This window comes from Xenopus tropicalis, chromosome 1 (genome assembly GCF_000004195.4).
Source record: "Xenopus tropicalis strain Nigerian chromosome 1, UCB_Xtro_10.0, whole genome shotgun sequence".
Taxonomy (NCBI): domain Eukaryota; kingdom Metazoa; phylum Chordata; class Amphibia; order Anura; family Pipidae; genus Xenopus; species Xenopus tropicalis.
Window position 1 is genome coordinate 97793217 of NC_030677.2, and position 20912 is coordinate 97814128.

Sequence of the window (20912 nt, forward strand, 5' to 3'; positions counted from 1 at the left end):
ATAACATGCAGATGATAACAGTAGTCCAGGGATCCCCAACCTTTTTTACTTGTGAGCCACACTCAGATGTAAAAAGTGTTGGTGAGCCACACAAGCATGAAAAAAGTTCTTTGGGGGTGCCAAATAAGGGTTGTGATTGGCTATTTGGTAGCCCCATGTGGACTGCTGGCCTACAGGAGGTCCTGCTTGGAGTAAAACTTCAAGGGGAGTGGTGAGCAATATGTTGCTCATGAGCCACTGGTTGGGGATCACTGCAGTAGTCCTTTACCACAAAGTTTGTCTGCACAAACTTTTATTTTTATCTATGTAATGAGGAATGGAGGTGATAAAGTTATTTGTTGAAGAAAAGAAGATTTGTTCTGTCTCTTTTTGTTCTCTCTATATATAAAAAAAAATTAAATTACACTCATTAGCTGCAGTTTCTAATATGACACATCCTCATGGAACATATATGAACAGCTAAACATTATATACATAGAGGCATATTTATTATACAGTGTAAGCCAATATCACTGGTGATGTTGTCCTTAGCAACCAATCAGTTCTTTGCTTATGATTTCTTAACTTGTAAGAGACCGTTCAATTCTAAGTTCTGATTGGTTGCTATGGGCAACATCACCAGTGATGCTGGCTTACATACCGTAATAAAGTATTTTAGTAAAAATATGTTGTTTATTATAAAGCTATGTCCCTGAATTTTATTAACAAATGTAAAAACATTTATGACATAGTGACATAGTTACATAGGGTTGAAAAAAGGCCAGAGTCCATCAAGTTCAACCCTTCCAAGTAAACCCAGCACACACAACCTATACTTACCAATCTATACACTCACATACATAAACAACTCACATAAACAGTTCACATACAACTCTACAGTGCAAGAATTGCATCAGAGAGTGGAAGAGGTTGGCTCGTAATTTGTCTGCGTCGGATGGCCATTTTGAACAAAGATCCATACATTCATACATATATATATATATAGCCAGTTTTAGATTTAAGAAATTTGATTTTAATAAAGTGGTTTGCTAGTTTTGCATTTACTGTTGACTGAATTTTATCTGGAGTCTATTCAAAGGAATCTTTTAGATTATGAATATATATTCATTTGTAATATTTGGCATGTACATTCAAAATGCAATTAAATATATGCTGCCTATTATTTCTAACATATGCCAAGTGGGAGGCAATCTGCAAATCTTGCCAATGGCACAGAAAAAAAATTCCATTTCCTGTATTAAGTGTTCAGCTGACAAGCACAGCATTGTTTTATAAATACAAATCCTATCTGTGAGTCTAACAAAATGGTGTGTTCATACTGTGGAATACAGTGGTGGTTTATGAGCTGTGTAAGCAGCATATCTGAGAAGTCATTTACTATGACCCCAGACCCCAGTGTGCAAAAGCATACCCCTTAGTGTCCATTCAAAAGGCACTTTTGTCTGTGGTCTGGCTGCGCTCTGTACCTAGCGCTAGACTGGAAATCTAATGCTAGGTGGAGAGTGCAGTGCTGGTAGGTATGTGCCTTCGCTGCCCCTTAAGGTGGCCATACACGCACCGATATTATCGTACGAAACCTTGTTTCGTACGATAATCGGTGCGTGTATGGCATGTCGGCGAGTCGACCGATATCGCAGGAAGCTGCTGATATCGGACGACTCGCCGATCGGACCAGTTTTAAAATTTTGATCGGGTGCCATAGAAGGCGCCTGACCAAAATTCTCCCTTCAGACCTGAATCGGCAGAAGGAGGTAGAAATCCTATTGTTTCTACCTCCTTACCTGCCGATTCAGCCCTGAATGGTGTGTGGCGGATCTTACGATGTTTCGTGCGACCGATGGTCGTACGAAACATCGTCAGATCGCCACGTGTATGGCCACCTTAATGAATACAACATGGATGAACACAGGCAGCACTGTATTAATTGGACAAGCACAGCTCTCAGCACTGCAGCAAAAAATGGAAAGTCTGTCACCAAAAAATTCAAATAGACAAAGATAAGAAGTCCTCGGCGCCCCATCCCATTTTAACAAAACAGAGATTGTTTGTCCATATATTGAAATATATTCAAACTGCCCAAAAACGTCAAAGTCATCCTTAGTTTGGCCAGTCCTGCACTCAACTGAATCTACTTCATTAAAAATTATATTGCTTTATTGTACATTTTTCACAGGGCCTAAGTTTTTACTGCAACTTACATCCCAAATGGTTGCCCTTACTATCCTCCTAAAATTTGTGTTGCTGATGTTGCCTTGTACCATTAGTTCCAATATCAGAGACTATTTTATAAGAGATTTAAAAAAATATAAGATACTACATAAACCTTCCACAAGTTAGAACATATAATTAAATAGATTAAATTAGCCTAGCTAAGTGCAATCAGCATACCAAGGATTCAGCTCTAGCAACTCAGATGGGATCAAACCCTACATGTTGAGTAGGTACACAATATTCAAACTGAAGAGATAACGCAGAATTCAACAAGGCCATATCTGCAAGGCATTAACCAGAAATGGTAGAAAGTGAATTATAACAAGGGTTAGTTGAAGTCCCTGATACCCTGACACCCCTGCACATAAGATCATATGGTACACATGTGATTCCCTCACAATACTACTGGTTTTTCTTTCTGGTGGTTTACAATAGTTGTTCTGTAGTCAGCAAGTGTTAAGAACTCCCAGTGCTCCCTGTTGGCAGTGGCAGATAACCATAAGGGCAGTGTCCTGAGGACCATAGTTTGAAGGGAGATACAGAGTTGATGAAAGCGTTTGGATAATGGGGCAGCACAGGGGCCAGGGGTGAAAGTAAATGTGAACAAAGGAAACTATAAGGGGCAGATTTATCAAAATGTGAGTTCTATTCATTCCTATGGGATTTGTAGAAGCGTATTTATCAAATGGTGAGTTCTAAAAATCCCATAGGAGGTCAGTGTTAATGTATTAAGCTCTAAACTCACATTTTCATAAATCTGCCCCTTAGTGTCTGCAGGTCCCTTTTATGCAAAAAACACCAGAATACGTTTTCAAAATGTATTTATCTTCTTTATTGATATAGTGCAGAAATGTTACAGAGATGATGGGTCATTCACATCTCTCCCTTCCCCGCTGGAGCTCACACCAATGTTCCTGTCACATACACACCAGTTATACATAATTAAGCTTCCTGTAGGTTTTGGACTGTGGGAGTAAACCCACATGTACACATGGCAGCCTGGCTGGGATATGATAAAAAAGAAACTGCTTGCCTGTGTAACCGCACCGTCCTTTAACAAGTAAACTTTAGATACTTTACCAGAACACAATTTGTGTTTATTAAAGGCTGAAATTTAGCCAGTGTATGTATAAATATCATGGATAGTTCTGTGTTTGTCCCACCATTGTACTTGAGAATAATTAGAAAGTTTGGGCGCACATCTTATTTATTTCATATACAGCATTAGAAAAGGTTCGCAAAATTGCATTACACACGCAGCCCTGCACGCCTTCCATTAGTCTTTGTTTCTTCCGTTGTCATGAATGGCAGAATACCACACGCAGAGCTTTGCGTGTGACAGCCGAAACCTTACTGCGGAGTCCGCTCCTCCATTCACAAAAGTCTCCGCCTTTCTCTCCCCGCCATGCGTGCGCGCCTCGCTCAGGCTCTGCCTGGGATTTATGAATGAGGAGGGCTGGCTGTACGTGCCGGGGCTAAGTCATGCGTCTGTGCCGTGTGAACCTTCATTCAGTAAAAGCCGAGCAGGGCGGCAGCGCAAACTCTGGGGGGGAAACACGAGCTGTAGACAAAGGAGCTTCCGTGTGTGTTCATTCATGTATTTAAAGAGAAGCGTATATGTATGCGCATAGAGGTTAAATCGAGCGCGCATATGTTCGGTGGTTACTATGTTTGTTTATAAATTATACCTGAATATGGATAGTAGAACCAGTTACGCATACATATTTATGTGTAGTCTTACATACAGACGTTTATAAGTAATTACTATGCACATTTGTTGTGACGTTTTCATTTTAGGGGCAAATAATGGACAGGTTTGGGGGTGGGCTGGAACAGGACAACAAAAAAGGCAGCAGGATATGGATGGTGTAAAGGTTCAACCATCTTATACGCGCACCCCTCCCCCACCAGCGCTCTTTTCCCTCCCTCTTTCCCTCACTAACAAAGCAAGTGAGAGCCGTCACAACTCCGGGGAGGGGAGAGGGATAGGTAGCGTGTTCTGTGTCAGTCTCACCCTGCGGGCAACAGACAGCGCGCCTGGCGGGGCCAGTTGATGTTAGAGTCTCTCCGACATGTGTCACTCAGTGAGCTATTGAGTGGCGGGCTAGCAGTGTTATGGTGACTATGGAGGAGCTAAGAGAAATGGACTGCAGCGTGCTGAAGAGGCTGCTGAAACGAGAGAGTGCGCACGGCAGGAGTAGCAAGCAGGGGAGTGTAGGGGTCGGGGGCAGCTGCTTGCTGCTGGACTGCAGACCTTTTCTGGCTCACAGCGCCGGTTTCATTCAGGGCTCGGTAAATGTACGCTGTAATACCATCGTGAGGCGAAGAGCCAAGGGCTCGGTTAGCCTGGAACAGATCCTGCCTCCGGGCTGCAAAGAAGGCGAGGAAGAGGTGCTGAGTCGGCTGCGCTCTGGTCTGTACTCGGCCATTATCGTATATGATGAGAGGAGCCCCCGGGCTGATGCCCTGCGTGAGGATAGCACCGTGTATCTGGTGGTGCAAGCTTTGCGCCGGGACACTGACAGCACTGACATCTGCCTGCTGAAAGGTATCCCACTGCCTATGCACTATGTCAGCCCAGCCTGCAGCTCTGGGTCTGGGTCGAGGGGTGCAGTTCAGCTGCTGTCTGCTCATTCACGCTGTCACTTTCATGTACTCTGCCATTCATCCCTTTGTCTCTTTCATTCATTCCTTTATTTAGATCTTCTTATTACAGCACAATAACGCATACAGTTTGTGAGCATGTGTCAATATTACTGCTACAGAATGTAGTTATTGTGGAATGGAGGGAGACTGACTGCAAGCCTATATTCCATGATAGTACTACAGCTTGTGTACAGTGCTAGTAACTTGCATCCAGACTAGCCTTTTCCAAAGAGGCTCCAAATGTATTGTATTCAGTGGTTTTAAAGGTGTTTGTACATGGAATTTGTAGTAGTGTTCTCTTGTTGTGACTCTTGACACATTGTAGCAGAAGTCATTCTTCTCCAGGTCTGTTATACAGATGTTTCTGCTGCATTGTATCAGAAACAGATATTCAGATAAACATACTGTTTTCAGTAGTTTTATTTTTATAAATAACGGCAAAGCCATTTGGAATACTAATATGTATTGTAGCATTTCTTAAACATTTCACACAATGCGGTTTCATATTTAGAAATACTGTTTGTTCTATGAGTTTTACAGCATGATACACAGTCTTGGGATAAACCTTGGAGCTTTATAAAGTAACTCAAGGACAGGTACCGTTAGGGAGTTATAGATACAGTAATAATGAAACGTCAATGCTTTGTGGCACTTAGCAAATTACAACATGCTATGCACAGCAGTCTCCATCATATTTATTGGGTACTCCTAAAGCCCTTGGTACACCAGAAGTCACTTCTTGATTGTTAACAGGGCACTTGTTCTTGAAACAGGTGCCATTTAAAGGTGATATTTCCCTCCATGGCCAGGGAGGAATGCACAGTGCAGCTCTACTGTGTGTTGTAGTCTGCTGTGCATAGAAGTGCAGCAAATAATCAAACCCTCCTGAATAATACAAAAGGTAACAACACCAGTTTTTCACCTAGTTCACTGAGCAAAGTTCCATAGTATATTTGTGTTAATGACTTTTACCTCTTATGTATGCTTAAATGGGGGATTTTAATTAGTGTTTCTCAGTGTATACACCAAATAATGTGTATTCTGTGTCTGTGTACAGCTAGGAATATTACTATGAAGAGCCCATGAATACTTCTGTTTCTTAACCCTCTCCATGGGAAGTAAGAGAATCAGCATTGTGACCCCAAAGCTGTTTTTAAAAACAGTTATGTATTTTCCTGTTGTCTCATGTAGGAGGAAACTTTGCTGTATTCATAGTGATTTTGGTGACCCATCCTATATTCTACAGGGGCCCATTTATTGGCAGTGACACATAGGTAGAGAATCATTGTTCAGCTTTTAGGTTAGTGTTTTTTAGCAAGTTGTTTAATGTAAAAAAAAAAAAAAAAAAAAGGAAAATAAAGGAATATAGTATTGGGTTACTATATGTACTTAAGGAAATACACAACATAAAAAAATGTGAATCTTGCTTTATGGCTGTGGCAATATAAGTAAAAATCAGCTTGTTAAATAAAAATGTTAGGGATTAGAACAAGCTGAAACAGGGAGCTAACCACGTAGGTTGTTTTGCTGCAGCTATTTGTATAAACATAAAAACATTATTTTCCATTGCCATTACATGTTTGTGCCATTTCTAAGCTTTATATATGATAGTGAATAAATGACCATATTCTCCCATAAACAAAAGTAACACAACTTTTAAAGTTTAACTTGCACTTTGTAGCTTATTATTTGTTAAGGTCACCCTGTAATGCAAAAGAATAAGCAACTCAAGTTGTTCTTCAACCTGCCTCCTGTCCTTTGCATTGGGGCCCACTGCTGTAGAACACGTATTTACAATTAAACACACGCTAGGGGAGAGATTTACAAAGACCCAAACGCTCCGAGCGTTCATGCGAACGCTCCGAGCGTATTCTCGCCGTTTTTTTTGCACTCGCGCAAAAAATTCGGAAAGGCTCTGGCGCTGTTTGCAATAGTTCGGTACGAAAATTTTGTGACTTTCGGCTCGCCAATCCGATATTATCGTGACTAATACAATTTTTTCGTAAGCATTTTCGGGATATTTGCGATCTTCAGAAATTTTCGTTTCCAATCCGAATTTTTCCCATTCGGGATTTGAACTCCTGTTTTGATAAATCTGCCCCGTTGTGTTTATTATAAAGCGGCTCATTTACACTTGGGCAGTTACCAATATCGACCATATACTTTAAAGCAAAAGTGAAATGGAAAAAGTGTGGGGGAGCAATACAAGCATAAAAATGGTTCCTGATGGTGCCCATAAGCGCAATAATTGGCTATTTAATTGCCCCTATGTGGACTGTCAGCCTTCAGGTGGCTGGTTTGGCTTTATATTGGGTGTTGATGCTGCAAAACTTGCCCCCAAGCCAGGAGTTAAACGAGCACCTGCTTTGTGGCCACTGGGAGCAACATCCAAGTGGTGGGGGGCAACATGTTGCTCACGAGCCACTGGTTGGGGATCACTGCCTTAAGGAAAGCCCCTAAAAGTATTTTTTTGTTAAAATTGGCGTAATGCTCTTCTATGGGCAACATGAATTGCTTAAGATAATTTATGGAAAATTAATAACCTACTGTTACATTGTTCATAAGCAGTAACTCATAATGGGGCTACATAAATTTGCCCCAAATGTCTGACCAAATGCTTTTATAATTAATGTTAAAATGTTTTTGTCTGACATAAAGAATACGTTTTCCCTATTCCCATTAAAGATAAACAGTATTAGCATGTGCAGAGAGAAGCTGTTTATAAACTGACCCACAGCATGCAGAGTCAGACAATGTATTCTATAAGCCAGTGATCCCCAACCAGTGGCTCGTGAGCTACATGTTGCTCCCCAACCCCTTGGATGTTGCTCTCAGTGGCCTCAAAGCAGGTGATTATTTTTGAATTTCTGGCATTTGGGTAAATTTTGGTTGCATAAAACCAGGTGTACTGCCAAACAGAGCCTCATGTAGGCTGCCAGTCCACATAGGGGCTACCAAATAGCCAATCACAGTCCTTTTTTGGCACCCTAGGAACATGTCTTATGGTTGTGTTGCTCCCCAAGTCTTTTTACATTTGAATGTAAAAAGGTTGGGGATCCCTGCTATAAGCTTTTTAAATGGAAATATGTATGGTCACATGGTTTCTTCAACAACATTGCAGTATTTTTTCCATACTTTATTTTTTAATTTGAAAGGATATGGTCTTACTAAATGGGGAAGAAAAAGTCACTGATAATGATTTGCTTTTGTACCACCATTTTGGAAGCTATTGTACAGAAGGTTTGTGGGGAAGAGTAACTGCATATAATTGTTTTGAATTGTTCATGCGGATAGTGCAAAATTGCACTGAATTGGCAGATCTACTAGAAGGTGATTATTCAAATCACTGGGCAGAAGTGCAGATCCATGCTTGTCACTGGATGCTCTTTCTTATATGCCCATTTAATTTTGGTGCAATCACATCTGTGACTGGCCGCATTAAAGGGCACAGGCACTGATATTGCAAACATCAACATTTTGTTTTCATAAATTGAAATATGCTAGCAACACACACATCTAAGATTTAAACATAAGACTGGAATAGCTATTGTATTATTTACCTTGATGCATTCTTGCTAGCAAGGCACACCAGTAAGTGAAATCTGAGATGTATGCTTGTGATTGCCTTTTACTAGATCGTTTCTGGTTCGGCTCTAAAGCTGGCCATACACATAATGTCTGGAATCTCCTGTCACTGCATACATTGAGTGGGTTTTGACCATAAAATGCACACTTGAGTGTTTTTTGGCCCAACTCTGCTTCATGTGTGCAGGGATGTGGTTTCTAGGCCTGTCAATACACACTTCACATTCCGTGAAGGGGGCCGAATTTGCATTTTCTGTGCTGGTTTATGAATGCAGTGTGTGGAGGTAGCCTTCGATTTTGAGGGCAGTTGTGGAAAGAGAAAGCAGTTAATCACATTAACATTAAGGCTAGTGTCACATAGGGTATGCACCTATTCCATGTGGGAAGTTCCGGAAGGAATGAGATCCTTCTGTTGCTGTGAACATGGTAGATTGTGACTTAAAAGCTAGTTTTTGCATTCCCTGGCAGAAATGTACCCCTTGTACGTAGTGACAGGCAGATTGCATTCATGTCACTTAATTAGAGAGTACATTTTTATTATTACAGACCTACTATTCTTTTTGTTGATACTGATCTCATGTACATTGCTTCTTTAATACGTTGCAAAATATAAGACGCTGAAAGTTTACAAGTGTAATATAACCACAGTCTCTTTGGCTTGTTGTAATAATAGAATACTTTAGGGTTCTTTGAGAAATCTGGGTAAAGGCTGTAAGGTTTTGTGATTGGTTATTTTCTGCAACTCAGTGATGTGACACTTACTAAGACTATACTTATAAGAGACCATGGGGGGGGTCTCTTATTTGTCAGTGAGTAGTGACCATTGTGATATTTGATATTTAGACAGCAATCAAGCTATTTTAGGAAAAGATGATAAATTCATAGCAAAATAAAGGCTTGCTTGTTTTAAAAATAAACAGATATTCAGAGGACATCATTTTTGCGCAGATATGGGTAGAGTGGCATGCATACATACTGTAGAAACACATAATAATATATTAAGGAATTTGCTGAGGAATTTAGTTTTTTTTTAATAACTTGGTGATAAGCTGGTCTAGAATATAAGTATTAGGGTGAGCTGCATTTTTGTACAGATTATTTAAATGAGAGCCACGAAACCACAAGGATATCCGTTTAGAGATTATAGCTGTCACGTGCTCCTTCTAAATGACTTTTTTTTTTTATAAGCAAAATGCATTTAATTCATGTCAAAAACCTCTTTTCTAAAATATAACATTAATCCTGTTATGTTGATGTTGAATGCAGGTATAAAATTAGAAACTTTTCCCAGTTATAAATGACAAAAGATGCAGCAAATCTTCAATATTTTCAAGTTATGCTTTAGAACCCTGGCTTGGTGTAAGAGAAATATAGTCTTCTTTGTTTGCAGTTCCTGTTGGCCTGAGCAGTGAGCACTTAGCCTGCATTCTTGTCATTTCTGCACCCTTTGTCTCCTGCCAATAAGTGTTAACAGCCTTTAACCCACTTTTGCCCTAGAATTATCCCTTGAAGCAGCACCAACATTTGTCATCTTACTGGACAAGGGCTGCTTTTAAAACCATGTACTCTTGTATTCATTCTGGATTTAAATTAACGGTATGTTGCTTTTTGGAGGGTGCAATTAAAGTGTAAATTCAAAGCAGGAAGAATCTGTAAGAATTGAATAGCAATCTACATGGTGCCCTGAGAACAAAGGAGAAATTGCCATGATGTTTGATGAGGGGGTGATGAAATAATAATATTGCAATTGTTTTATTGTAAAAAAAAAAATATATATATATATTTATATTATTTTTTTGTCATGATCGTGACAGTACAGAGTGCACTCACAGCGCTTTGTTTCCATTGCATCGTTCTTTTCCTACAGAAGCCAGTTCACTGTTATGAATGAACATTCAGACGGTGTTATAGAATTCTCTTGGTGCTGTGGTGCTGCCCTTGCTTTCTCATTAGGCAGTGAATGTTTCATCCTATTGTGTGCATTTGTGACTTGGTTAGATATCTTCTAAAGCAACCAATGATTTTTAAATATGTTCTTTTATCAGAAATTGTTGCTGTTTCTTCTGCATCTGCTACACATTTCAGAAACGAATGCGCATTATATGGTTCCTCAAGTGATAAGCAAGCTCACCAGAAATGGCAATGCTTGTTTTCTATTTTTTGTCTTGGCGTAGTTCCATTTATTTTATTTATTTGAAATGTCACAACAAGCGGAAGCAATATTCAAAAGCATTTCACGATCAGAAAGCCTGTTTAGAATTTGTGTATGTGTCTGTGAATGCAGCTATATTTACAATTTTTGAATATATATTTTACACCGGTTGTGTTATAAATACACACTGCTGCCCTTTCTCAAATATATTGTGAGTAGCTTTGCTGGGGTTGCCATATTCTCCTCCTTCCTTCCTGATTATGTTCACATACCATGTAGATTCTTGTAGAAAGAACAATAGAATATTTGCTGTATGAATTGCAGTGATTTAGCACTAAACTTCACTGTGAAAAGGTAATTCTGTTCACATTTTGGCACCTTGCGATTGCATAAAAAAAAACTGATCAGCTTCTAACTATTAAAGGAAACACATTGTGTGATCAGACCTAATGTAATAGTACTAACAATGTAAAAAAAGGTCTATAAAGAAATTCACACATTCATGCCATTATTCAGCATGTATATTTTTTGACACTGTATTGTTCTACATTTGTGCCAGACAGGTAAACACCTTATGAGGATGTGGCTGTGTTTACTGGAGAACAGGCTTTTTTTTAAGCTTTTAGCAATTTACTGTGCTTAATACAATCTTTTCTTGTGTAGTGAGAACTGCATATGCAGAACTGCACACATTATGTATTTCCTTTATTCTTCTTTTTTGCTGTAAGAGCGTACCGTGCACTATTTGTGGATTGAGTGCTAAGAAGATAAAATGGCTTGTCTTCAGTTATTAGGCGAATGGTGATGACTAGGCATTTAAACTGACTTCCTATGTTTGAGTTCATGCATTTACTTAGAAAGAAAAGTGCAGCAGAAAAGCAAAGCTTACCAATCTCACAAATTACAATAGTATCTTATTTCAGCTTGTTCTCTGCAATAAGTAAAACATACTGAAAACCTTGATACTAGGATATTGCAGCTGCATAAGCTGTCAAGGAGCAGACAAACATAACCTTTAACAACTTCTTATGGTGTTTTGACTGTAAAGCTAGGCATAATCATATACCCTGCCATTAAATGTGCTGGCCATTTTGCATTAAGCCTTTACTCACAATTGTGTAGAGTGCCGTAATTTTGTAGTCCCAACGTTTTTAATTTATCGTGCATAACTATTGCTGTTACTTTGTTGAAATGAGCAGGGCCAGTAACTGTAGCTTCCTTTCTAGTTTCTTGAGTTGTGTAATTCCTTTTCCTTCCATTTTGCATTGACACTGCCTCTGTTCTACCAAAATGAAGATTTAGCTCCTGTTGCCTTTACAATGTGCTGTCCTTGTCAGCCCCTCTGCCTCAGTGCAGCTAATTTGGGCTCAATGTGCTGGTAGCCAGGATAGGCAGAATTAGGAATGGCTGTTTATTATACACAAAGAGGCATGGTGAATTGTTGAACCTTCATTCTCTAAACCAGGGTATCCACACATTGAATTTATATAATTTGCAGGCAGGCTATGGTGGTTGGGATGGAACATGGAAATGCAAAACTCCTTATTTACAAAGACAAATCCTGGGGTAGCAGAATGCATATTATTTTCTAAGGGTCTTGCAGACCCTGCAGCCCTACGTACCATAAAGCTGTATAAATGATAACCTCAATATTTGAAATAAAGCAGCTATGCAATTAGAAGGTTCATGCCTACATGTAGCATTTGCTCTGCTGATGGAGAAATGGCTGTCACCAATTGGGACTGCCTGCTATATCCTTTAATGGCAACTGTCTATCATCGCTGGTGCCATGTGGCTTGCTTTTTATGTTAAAGGAGGGCAGCATGAGCAGCAACAGGTGTTTCTTTACAGGCCAACAAATGCTGTGTGCCATGAGCCTAGGAGCTCTATTAGACTGAGCTTCTTAATTTGAAGCTGAAAGTTAGGCTGCTTTTCGGATGCACAAGATATACTCTTCAACTTGCTGAGGGTGACTTATGACAACATTATTGCCATCACCTTTTAGGTAAACCACTGCGTCTGTTCTCTGTAACTCTTTTCGTGTATGGCCAGCTTTACATGGATGAGGTAGTTGCTGTTGACACAAACAAGCTTCAGAGAGCAGTGGGTTGAATGTATGCTCTCTTCTAAGTTTTGAAATAAGAATATCTTTTCTTAATTTTTTTTTTTTTATATTTTTACTGGCTCTTTATATTGGTGACATTCCACATCAGTTCTGCCACAGTGGAGCTTAGCAAAGCACCCAGAACTTTCAAATGTAATTTCCATACAGGATCATGGAGATGTGTGGCGTTTACAACTAAACCCAGAGCCTTAATGCTCTGTATACAGCATGTTGTATACCATATATGTCAAACACAAGGCCCGGGGGCCAAATCCGGCCCACCTGGCTGTTTTATGTGGCCCTTGGTGAGTGTGTCTGACCATCCAGACTGATCAATTTCCATTTTCCTCACATAGTAACTAAGACTAAAGGGTATATTTATCATGCTGTGTAAAAAGTGGAGTAAAGCATTACCAGTAATGTTGCCCAAGGCATCCAATCAGTAATCAGATTTCAACAGTAGCATAGCATCTATTGGCTGCTATGAGCAACATCACCGGTAATGTCTTACTCCACTTTTTACACATTGTGATAAATATACCCCTTAGTATCTTACTAGTATAAAAGTATAATTAATATTAAAAGTATATTAATAAAAAATTTGGCCCGCGACTTCGGCCCCCTTATGTGATTGAGTTTGACACCCCTGTTGTATACAGTGGTTATTACTTATGGACAGCTTTACACCAATGACTTTCAATGGGTACAAACAAGTCATGGTTTACCATTGTAGAACTGGGGGTCTCCCATTTCTAGTCTACATATCTCCAAACTGGAATTTAAACTCTGTTGCCCTCTGTGATCTTATGTGTTGCTCTTCATTGTCAAGGTTAAAGGTAAAGAAACATTTTAATGGAGTAGGGGGTTTGTATCAATGAAAACAACCTTCTGTAGTTAAAGGAAGTGTCCCATACCAATGTTGTAAAAATATATGCAGATCAAATTGGGAAAATGAGACTTGGCATCCTAATAAGAATTACATCTCTTATCTTTTGTAGTTCTATGCATATATTTTTTAATATAAGCTGTATATATTGTTAAGACTTGGCCCTTGTAAGGATTGCTTTAAAGTGTATACTAGTGGCAAATACGTGGGTGAAAAATATGAATCACGCCAATATTATGAATCAGACTGAGCTGGGAAGACTTGTCTGCAGGTTTGCTGGTGATAATTAACATACGTGGGAAGAAGATCTTTTAGATGCAGTTGTAACCTGGGTCCATTCAGAATATTCTGAGCTACCCTGAGGGAAATGAAGGCAGCAGCTGTTCTGCTTCCGTTCTGCAGTTGTGTTGCCAGTATCTATGGTGTTATTTCTGTCTCCCATGTGAATCCTACTCTGCACTGCTCTCGCACAGCCCATTCATATTTTACTCCTGTTCATTAATAAATGTGCACACTACCCTTCTTGGTTTGTTTGCAGATAAAGTTATAGTACTTATTAAAGGGATTCTTTCATTATTTTTTTGGTGTACTTTTTATTTCTATATTACACTGTTTACATAGTGAATAATTCACTCTGCCATTTAAAATGTTGTCCTTAAACCAACAAATGTGTATTTTTTTTGTTGTAATATTGGTGTGTAGTCAGCCATCTCAGTGCATTGTGCCTGAGTCTGAGCTTTCATGTAACCTATTGTTTCTCCTACTCCAATGTAACTGGAGGACTCCCAAGCTGGACTTGGATTTCTTACTAGTGATACCTACTGGGAGCTGCTATCTTGCTACCTTCCCATTTTTATGCTAATTGACCGCTGGGAGGAGGGTGATTTCAACTTGCAGCTCAGCAGTAAAGTGTAACTGAAGTTTATCAGAGCACAGGTCACATGGTTGTGGCACCCTGGGAAATGAAGCATATGGCTAGCCCCATGTGAAACGTCAAAATGAGATGTGTTTTTGAAAAACAGATTTAAATACAGGATTCTGCTGGAGAAGCTCTATTAACTGATGCATTTTGAAAAAAAAAAAACAGTAAGGAACATAGACCATTAGAATGTTGGTGCTATTATTTTATAAAAATCACAGCATATTAGGACCCAATGTCCTAATTTCACAGAAATTGTTTAACTGTAATTTGCAATTGTTGCAAAACATCATTCTTTGTAGTACAGGCTGCAAAGCAACACTTATCCAATTCTACTGGATTCCAGAAGTAAGGGGAATTAGGGGCAGCTACTAGTACAAAGGACAACATGTGATTTTTTTTTTTTTTTTAATCTTAAAATATGCAGGTTGCTGTTGTATTCTCAGTTATCACACGTGGTTTCTGACTAGTGCCATTATAGGGGTACTTTATGTTTACTTATACCTGGAAACAAATGTATTATGTAAATTTGTGTAGTTACTTTTTTTTTTTAGGAATTACATTTTGCAGAGATTATAGATATACACAAGAGAAGGCTGACGTACACTTCATCTGTTTTTCCTATTCTGTGGTCTGGAGAGAACAGAGAGACTAGATCTGGTTGAGGAAATGGAAATTAAACTAAACATGAATTTGTTGATGTAAACCTTGTCTAATAAAAAAATGAGATGTAATTATAACAGATAACTGCCCCTTTTATAAAATAGTCATTTTTCTTCTCAGAATTCAAGGATGGCCCACACTTGAATTCTGCAATTCTACATGCACCCCATTCTTTCCAAATAAGCTATATTGGTGTGCATGGGAAGCTGGGATAAGGAACACAGTGTAATTAGTTGGCTGCTTATGTACAAGTAATGCTGAACAATAAAATCTCTTCAGCCAAAGCAATATGTAGTAATTGTGTAACTTTATTGTTCCTGATTATACCTGTTTTAAACTAGATGCTGATGCAGGTTCATTTGTTTCCTGGTCTGGTGGGCAAATAAGAATTTGCCAGTTCCTGTTACCCACTGTACATACAGATGGATGGGTGTGACTATACTGAAGTGTTCACTTTTGAAAAAAACATTTAAAATATGTATGCAGACTTAAAGTGAAAGTCTATCACCAAGAGACTATAAAGTGCATTCAAGCATAAGCAATAAATGTGGGTTTTCATTTTCTGTGGTTGCACATTTTCTTTTATTGGAGCATAGTCCAAGCTATATATAGGCTTGACTAAATAACAGAAACATTTCATAGAAAGCTTCTAAGTACCAAGAGCTCTATGTTGGTGGCCTTTTGTTGAACAGAAACCTAAAATGTCAAAGAGCTACTACATACATATTGTTGCGACAAAAAGTTAAATAGCAATAAACCTAATATGACAAACCAGTCTAGGTGCCTTTTTAACTGGACCTTCTTTAAATTTAACAGCTTTTTCAAATTCGATGCTCAGATTCCCCATCTGTAATCACTGAGTATACACGCTGGAAACCAGCAGTAGAGTACCTTTCAGTATGCATGCTTCTGTTTGCAGTCAACCATCCAGTTCACTGATCTTTGTATTGAAAGCAACATGTACTTATAAATATCATTTTGTTTGCATTTGCTATATTTAGGAATGTTAAATCCAAATGTAATTTCTTTTGTAGGTGAATAAATGTTGTTTACAAGTTGTAGCTTGGCATTGTAATAAACTGACTGTTTTGACATAACTTATTAGTATCATTCCTGGATTTACACTAGATAAAGTACAAATAAAAATACAGTGTGTTTGCACTAGACCAATAATTTTAATTCTTTCTTTATGCAGGTGGCTATGAAAGATTCCACTCTGAGTACCCAGAGTTTTGTGCAAAAACAAAGTCAATAAACAGTATTTCCCTACCTGCCAGCATAGAACCTGCTGGAATAGGCTGCAGTTCCTGCACTACACCTCTGCATGACCAGGTAACCTAATTTTCCATGCATATCATATTTTACTTGCATAAATAATGTATCCTCTCCCAAAACAGACGGTTAGCAATCACCTCTTGAATATGAATTGACTAAACAGGGTTATTGAAATTGGCTGTTAGTGCAGTAAGGGACTGCTGGGGTCAACTTCCTTTGGATCAAGTAGTAGTTTTATTTAGACTAAATGGTTGAACGCCATGGACATCTCTTATCTAAATTACTGTGTTACTGTGAACTGAAATATTTTGTCCTGGTTACATCTGGATTTGTCTTTTGCCATTACAATTTGTATTTTATCTAAATTGTTCCTTGTCTTTAGGTATGTTCTTGGTATTTATAAATTCAGTTATACTATGTGACAAATTCAGTTGCATTACATTTAGAGGAACACGAGGATAATCTACATAAACAAACAAGTTTGTTTATTTGTAAGCAAGCATTGCAGAGCAATAACTGTGCCTTTATTTGCCCTGCTTTTCTATAGCACTCCCTTAAAAAAGTAAAATAGTACGTTACCTTAAAATATATCCCACACAAATCTCAATATATTGTCATTTTATATTATCTGAGGTTCCCTGCAGCCGTGCTTTACATCTGCTGTAATGGGCAAACTTTGATGTGGTTGCAGCACCCCCACACTCATGCCTTTTAATAAAGGTTTTATGCTGTTAAAATAGGGGTTGTTCTGGGCAGTCTCCCCTTTAAAAGCTGCAAATGGGGAGAACTAAGCCTGTGAAACAAATGTTTCTTGCCAGTTTTTCTCCTTGTAGTAGCTAATGGCTGTGAATAAAAGTAATGTCCAGGTCAGGAGACATTTTTCCCAAGAAATGCTGCCATGTAGGGAGGGGTCAGTCTATAAAAAATATGACTGGTGCTAAATCTCACCACCATATGGGGTTTACTTTGATGGAGTATGATGGCTTGCCAATATTTTGGTTATAACTTTGTAACTAAAAACTCCTGTATTTGAAAATACTAAATGACTAGTGAAACAGGACCAGGGAATGTGCATTGATTAATCCCCCTCTTTTGTATGCTCGTCATTTATAATTAAGCTTATGCATGTGCTAGTAAATCAAAAATGTGTACACTCTCAGTAAGGTAAAGTCTGTTTGTTATAATTAAAAGCTGGTATTATGTTGATGATCTAAGTATAGTGGGCAAGATGGCCAGATAATAATAATTTCCTATTTAGCTGCATGCATGCCTAATTTGCCTTTGCCACCTCACACTTCATTAGGCCAATTTAATATAAAGTTAATAAAATGATGCTTTAGTTCTTTTTTTAAAACATGTCAATAATCTAGTACGGAAGAACCTTTACATAGCTAACATATTTTTGTCTGGAACAGGGTGGGCCTGTGGAGATCCTGCCTTTCTTATACCTTGGCAGTGCATACCATGCAGCTAGAAGAGATATGCTGGATGCTTTGAGGATCACAGCATTAATGAATGTATCTGCTGACTGTCCTAATCACTTTGAAGGCCATTATCAGTATAAATGTATCCCAGTGGAAGATAACCACAAAGCTGATATCAGCTCTTGGTTTATGGAGGCAATAGAATATATTGGTAAGTTTTCTAATAAACTTATTTTGTATTCTGCATGTTCATCAGCATTAGGACTCTGGCACACGGGGATTTTCGCTTGTGGGATGGCATTTCGGGGAGATTAGTCGCCCGCGAACAGGGAGATTTGTCACGGGCGACTAATCTCCCCGTGTGCCAGAGCCCTTACAAATAAAATGGGGACATTAGATTGTTTCTTGTCAAAATAATCACTTAAAAACGGAAAATGCATGAAACAATTTATTTACAGAAAGACTTGAGGGGATACATGTTAGTGATACTGCTGGGGTGTAGTGGGGCAGACCCAGTTGTTTATAAAGGTCACGGAAGGTGGACAGAGCTCAAATGCTGGTATTTGTGTATACATACATAGCCATATTTATTTATCGGCCTTTCACTATACCTGGGAGAGCAGCTTTTACTCTGCCAAGGTAATCTCTCCCAGAAACCATCATGAGAATTAGGGGTGTTTAATATATTTGGCTAGTAAAATGTCCTCATTTGTTAGTAATAAGATAACCATAGAAAAGACACAAAATGACAGGGAGATCTCGGACATTTCTGATATGCAGTTCTGTGCTTTCATCTCCTAATTATATTGTACACTGGAAAGAATAAATTGCATGATCTGCATTTCTAGCTGGGTGTTATGTCTGATTTAATTATGTATAGTTGGCAAAACTAAATCATCACTTTCTTTTACAGACTCTGTTAAAGATCAAAATGGACGTGTTCTTGTTCACTGCCAAGCTGGCATTTCCCGTTCCGCCACCATCTGTTTGGCCTATTTGATGATGACAAAAAGGGTGAAGCTGGAGGAAGCCTTTGAGTTTGTTAAGCAGCGCAGGAGCATAATCTCTCCCAACTTCAGCTTCATGGGACAGCTTTTACAATTTGAATCTCAGGTCCTGACCACTACCTGTGCTACAGAAGCTGCTAGTCCTTCTGCCACTTTGCGAGAACGCAGTAAGCCTTCCAGCTCACCCACGTCTACTTTTGTCTTTAGTTTCCCAGTGTCAGTAGCTGGTCCGAGCAGCCTTCCATATCTCCATAGCCCTATCACAACCTCCCCCAGCTGCTGAAGGAATAGAGAAGAAGAACCCGTCTTTTGCATTTATGCTTTTATGACCACAGTGGGTCCAAAGTGACTTTTCTAAGAGTGCTGAACTTTGCCACTAAGTGAGGTGTGCAAACCCTTTATTAATCAAGGAAAAAAGCAATAATGGTGAAGAGATCTCCTCTGGTGCGTTGGAGATGTACTTGTTCAGTTTCTTTTATATTTATGCAGACTTCTATCCTGTATCTTTGACTTGTATATGTGTAATTTATTTTTTTCCAAAAGCCAAGTGGCTTCAGGGCAGTTTTTAAGTTTATCTTGTTTTTAATTAAATAATGAACAGAACTTGGGAACTCTTTTCCCAAAGTGCCTCGTTTTCTAATTTTAAATTTTTCTTATTTAATTCTATATTTAAAGAAAGTTTGTTTGCCTTGAAAGTTCTGTCCTCCAAAGTATCATAATGCAATAAGAAAACAATTCCAATTTTCAAAAAATAAAAAAGGAAACTGCTACTATATAACAAATATCTGATATTTAAGAGCACAACTGAAAGTATTAAACATGTTAGCAAACACAGGATATTTTCTGCAACAATGGAAAGTGAGGCAGCTGAGGACAGAACAGGGCTTGGGGCATGTGTGTACTTCAGTTGTATATCAAATACTGAATTGCTTAAAGCCAAGAAGTATGGGAAGGGAATTCACAGCCGAAACCGTTTTTTTTTCTCATTTGAAAAATAAGAGCTTGTAGTGTATGTTCACCATTCATTGTGTGCGCGCTGCAAGGCCAACACCAGATTTAACTCACACTGTGCAATTGCACTAAACAAGTATTGTAGCAACGACCTCAGTATTCAGAACCCTTTTCTTTTTTGTCTTGTCTAGTGTTGCTATTTATCAACATATAATGATAAGCATTGATGGTATGCAAGTGAAATACAGATTGTTTTGTGGCTCCAAGATTTTTGCAGTTTACTTCATAAATGTACCAGTATATTATGAAACTATTGTGCGCTGGCACAGTGAGCTCATAGTGCCCATAGGCACTGCTATCTCGGAGAACCTATAGCAGCATGAGCATTTTGTAAATTGTAAACAATGTTATATTAACCCCCTACCAAAATTTCAAAGGCTATTACAGGTCATCTTTGAACTTTGATCTGTTATGGAACTCATGGGTGACTAATTATGCAAAATAGCAACATTTTCTGGAAAGATGGAATTAGTGCCAGGCAACATTTTATTATTAGTTGGGCACTAGACTGCCAAAAAACTCGTTATTAAGGGCTCTATCATACAAACAATATGGAGATGGGAAATCTATTCTAATGCTGTTTGTTCCAAGGAGGAATGGAACTAATTTACAGTGTTGCTGTGTCATTCATAAATAGTTAGCGGTTTCATCTAATGATAAAACAAAACTAAATACATTTACAGGCCTTTACATATATCTTGTTCTTAATCCTTTTTGTTTCTGAACGTATGTATTGGTATCTTGACTCACCATTTTACAAACAATTGGGACCAGCATATCTGCAAATTGGCATATAAATAGATTTAAATGTGGTCACTGTTTCTGATATTTATTGTGCATAGTAGTGTGAAACCATATCTTGGCTTCACATATGGTGATTACACCGAGCCCCAACATTACATACCTTCGCTGTGCCAGTGGGCATCACCTTATATGTGCTTTCATTTTTTTAAGCAAAGTATGACCTATTTCCTGCTGTGTGTATATGTAATATATATATATATATATATATAATTTTTTTTATTTATT

At 38.5% G+C, this 20912-nt stretch overlaps 1 protein-coding gene across 1 annotated transcript; it reads left to right on the forward strand.

The window, feature by feature from the left end:
* The first annotated feature begins 4155 nt into the window (after nucleotides 1-4155).
* dusp4 (dual specificity phosphatase 4) lies at nucleotides 4156-20311 on the forward strand. Its single transcript, NM_001016109.2, is given in 4 exon segments — nucleotides 4156-4759; nucleotides 16362-16498; nucleotides 17857-18076; nucleotides 18779-20311. Coding segments are annotated over 4 exon segments (1167 nt in total). The 5' UTR covers nucleotides 4156-4326; the 3' UTR covers nucleotides 19156-20311.
* The last annotated feature ends 601 nt before the right edge of the window (nucleotides 20312-20912 follow it).